The sequence below is a fragment of the Seriola lalandi genome, unplaced genomic scaffold, assembly GCF_002814215.2.
Source record: "Seriola lalandi dorsalis isolate HSWRI2012SDOR001 ecotype SW California unplaced genomic scaffold, Sedor1 jcf7180001975977, whole genome shotgun sequence".
Classification (NCBI taxonomy): Eukaryota; Metazoa; Chordata; class Actinopteri; order Carangiformes; family Carangidae; genus Seriola; species Seriola lalandi.
The window spans coordinates 1-1257 of record NW_019446643.1 but is presented as its reverse complement, the minus strand read 5'-3'; the positions used below and the strand labels follow the sequence as shown (position 1 = coordinate 1257).

General features: G+C 43.6%; 1 protein-coding gene across 1 annotated transcript; it reads left to right on the top strand.

Annotated features, from left to right (window-relative positions):
* Positions 1–110: 110 nt before the first annotated feature.
* LOC111656089 (uncharacterized) lies at positions 111–1253 on the top strand (the record flags this gene model as incomplete). The annotated part of the gene is made up of 4 exons (XM_023407677.2): positions 111–206; positions 313–423; positions 534–657; positions 754–1253. Coding segments are annotated over 4 exons (831 nt in total), but the record flags the coding sequence as incomplete, so codon positions are not given.
* Between the last annotated feature and the right edge of the window lie 4 nt (positions 1254–1257).

Genomic DNA, 1257 nt, shown 5'->3' with positions numbered 1-1257 from the left:
TTTCAATATTTGTAGGAATTCCAAAGGATTGGCTGATTGATTATAATGTTAAAGCAAATGTTGATATGAGTCTGATACACAGTGTAATTTCTTGCCCTTTTGTCTCCTAGAGGAAGGATGTAAAAATCATGAGAACAGTCGAAAGTTTCCATTCATTGATTCACACACTGCTAACAGACCCAGAAGAGAGAGAACAATTCTTCAAGGTAAGACCCTTTCCTCCAAAGTGAAACTTTTACTCATTTTAGTCTCTGTTCAGGTGATGTACGCAGGGATGTAACGGCCAACGACTCTTATTCTTTCTTCTGACAGGTGGAGTTTCCTGTGGATTATGGTCCAAAGTTTGACGAGGAACTGGAGAAGCTGCTGTGGGAGTTTTTGATTCGACTGGATCAGTTGCTTCCAGTTCCCAACTTAACTCAGGTAGTGATTGTGTTTGAGATCGGCCTCCCTTGTTTTGTTCCAAATAAAACAAACAAATTTATGTATTGCTCTTTTCAGTACTGCTTTAACACAGTTTCTATACTTTATAGACTGTGTCATGGCTCAGTGATACCCCACCTGTGCTGGAGGAGTGTGCGCGGTCAGCCACCCAGCCTCAGCTCCTCAACATTTTGCTGCAGCATCAAAGCTGTCTCGGTCATCTGGAATTAGCAGGTTAGAAGTAGATAACTAAAACAACTGTGACAGCGAGACTTTTGGTGCAGATTCCTAATAATTCTAATTATCCATTGTGTTGTTTGCTTTTCATAGCATCCCTCCCTCCAAACATGGGAGACTCCATCCTGGATTCACTTTCTCTGCCACCGTCTGGAAGAGTACCTTCAAATCAACCAACAGGAGCTAAAACGTCTGCTGCGGACCAGTCTGGAGTCACACAGACAAGAGACAAAACATCATTTATTACGCCTGTTATCGGACTAATATCTAATGAAGATGTGCCAATCATGATCTCTGCCAGAAAAAGCGCACTTAGAGGTGAGGAGCCAGGCAGCTCAAAAGATGCAACAAAGAAGAGCTCAGAACCAAAAGAGAACTTGAATTTCACTGTGGTTAAACAGAGACAAAAACCCAGTGATCATGGGGTGAAAGCGGGGGAAGAACAGCTGGAGGAGGAGGGGAACGCCTCAAAAAGAAGCAGAGGAGTGAAACGCAAGCAATGTGACAAAAGACAAAGTGAATTTGAGGGGGAGGGGGAGGAGGAGGAAGACGTGTTAGGCGTGGCCAGATCTGGGAAAAAGAGCATAAACAGGGTCA